The 2,577-nt window shown below is 41.1% G+C and overlaps 1 protein-coding gene across 1 annotated transcript; it reads left to right on the forward strand.

Moving 5' to 3' along the window:
* Positions 1-211: 211 nt before the first annotated feature.
* Positions 212-1,141, forward strand: LOC142212964 (olfactory receptor 12D1-like). The gene has a single exon (XM_075281100.1). The coding sequence runs from the start codon at positions 212-214 to the stop codon at positions 1,139-1,141; it is 930 nt and encodes a 309-aa protein (XP_075137201.1).
* The last annotated feature ends 1,436 nt before the right edge of the window (positions 1,142-2,577 follow it).

The raw sequence follows: 2,577 nt of genomic DNA on the forward strand, positions 1-2,577 counted from the left end.
AGTAATGTGTTTGAGCTTCTCTTTGGTAGTCCCATAGAGATAAACAGTGGCAGTGGACCCCATCGATCTACCATTTATCTTCTATGATGGTGACTGTTACCGGGATACCCTTTAAATCGTTCATGAATATTATTGAATGCTATGTCCTGGGTCTTTATAATGTGCAATATGATTTTACTTCACTATGTTGGTTCCAGATACACAATACACAATGGATGAAGACAACTATACCTCGGTAACTTATTTTGTCTTTGATGGATTGGGAATTCAAGATAATCTTCAGGTAATTCTTTTTGTAATCTTTTTGTTGTTATACATAATAGACTTGTTGGCCAATATGTCTATTATGCTTATCCCTATTTTTAACACCACTCTCCATACACCCATGTACTACTTCTTGTGGAACTTGGCTTTTCTGGACATCTGTTACTCATCGGTGGTTGTCCCCAAGATGCTCACAGATCTTATATCTCAGGAGAAGGTGATCTCATTCTATGGCTGTATGCTACAAGTACATTGTTTCCATTTCTTCGGTAGCACAGAGGCTGTACTGTTTTCAGTCATGTCTTATGACAGATTTGTGGCCATTGCACATCCATTGAGATACTCAACCATCATGAATTACAAGGTCTGTTATGGTTTAACTTTGTGTTGTTTGGTTATTGGATTTTGCCATGCCTCAGTACACAGTATAATGACTTCAAGGCTTCCATTTTGTGGACCAAATGTGGTGAAACATTTCTACTGTGATGTTAAACCAGTGCTAGATTTGGCCTGTACAGATGTAACTCTTAATTTTAACCTTCTTATTGGAATCACCGGAACAATAACTATAATAACTTTAACCTTAAATATAATTTCCTACATTTTTATTGGAAAATTTCTTCTAAAAATAAAGACCTCAGAAGGACGAAAACGCGCATTGTCCACCTGCAGCGGCCATTTTACTGTGATTACTCTGCAATATGGGACATGTCTATTCACCTACCTGCGCCCTAATACAAAGGGTTCTTTAGATCAGGAGAGAGCAGCTGCCATTATGTTCACTGTCATAACCCCAACATTAAACCCAATTATATATACATTAAGGAACAAAGACATGAAGAAAGCTTTCAAAAAGTTGCTTAAAATTTCTCATTAAGGCAAATACACGTAATATCATAAGCCCTACACACTATGTGAATAACTAAGTGATTAAAGCAATAGACATTCCCCAAAAACGCATAAATTAAAAGTACACCAGGCCCTGCTATGCATCCCCGTACACAAAAATATTGAAAAAAGTTATGTATCGCTAGAATATGATGACTTTAGAAAAAAAAATCTTTGCAAAGTTTTAGATTTTTGTTAAAGGGTTAAAATGTAAATAAAACCATATACATTTGGTATCTCTGCAATTGACCATGCATACATCAGGGAGGCTCCTCACCTCCCCTAGCGTCACCTTTGTTTCACCTCTGATCCACTGACCACGGTTCCAGAGAGGGAGTATTGAGATCTTACGCAAACACCAGGAGAACTCCTCACCCCTCCCTGGTTCCCCACCACCATCTGCTGGGTGCCCCGTCACAGAGCTTCTAGAATTCCTTACTTTGATCCTGTTACTAGATGCCCTGCCAGAAAAAATGCACCACTCACCCTCTCCACTGGTGCATACACACAACCGACTATAGCTTCTCCAACTTGGTAAAGATGGTGAGGATTGGGCCACACGGTGGCTCAGTGGTTAGCACTGCAGCCTTACAGCGCTGGAGTCCTGGTGTTCAAATCCCACCAAGGGCATAAAACCATCTGCAAGGAGTTTGTATGTTCTCCCCGTGTTTGCGTGGATTTCCATCCCATATTCCAAAGACATACTGATAGGGAAAAATGTACATTGTGAGCTCTATGTGGGGCTCACAATCTACATTTAAAAAAAAAAGAAAAAAAAGGTGAGGATTGGTGGTGCCAAGACCTCAGACGTACCTGCTACCCCTAAACCTCAAAGATCTCAGGGAGACATGCAAAAATACTTGAAAAAGAAATTGCCAGAACAATCCCTGAAATTGTCTGATATCCAGGCCAGTGCCGACCAATCTGGGGACCTCACAATGGAAGAATCCGTAGACTACAATTCTGAGAAGCAGTTGTCCGGCCCGCTCACCAAGGCCTTCTTTTGTAAATCTCTCACCACGGCAATGCAGCCTGTTCTTTAACAGCTAGCCTCCATACGAGCAGATATGCAACACTTTACAATGAGAATAGACTCTTTGGAAACTGCCTATGGCAGCCTCACCTCCTATTCCGAAACTTTGGCAGATGGTCACCTCACTGTCTGAACACCTCAATAGGGCCTTCTCATTACTAGAAGATCAGGAGAATAGGAGTAGGAGGAAAAATATTCGTATGAAATGTCTTCCGGAGTCATGGTCCCCTGAAGAATTAAATAGTCACAATGGACATTTTTTTATGACCGCTGGAGATAGCGGAGGCCTTCCGTGAGTTCTATTCCTCTCTATAATCTATCCCCCTCAGTATCGGTCTCTCGGAGAGAGAAAATGTGATTAAGACGTTCCTGAGCTCCCTCGATCTCCTGAC

The sequence above is a fragment of the Leptodactylus fuscus genome, chromosome 7 (genome assembly GCF_031893055.1).
Source record: "Leptodactylus fuscus isolate aLepFus1 chromosome 7, aLepFus1.hap2, whole genome shotgun sequence".
NCBI classification, from domain to species: domain Eukaryota; kingdom Metazoa; phylum Chordata; class Amphibia; order Anura; family Leptodactylidae; genus Leptodactylus; species Leptodactylus fuscus.

Coding starts and splice junctions, on each gene's coding strand:
- LOC142212964 (XM_075281100.1), top strand. CDS start 212: ATGGATGAAGACAACTATACCTCGGTAACTTATTTTGTCTTTGATGGA.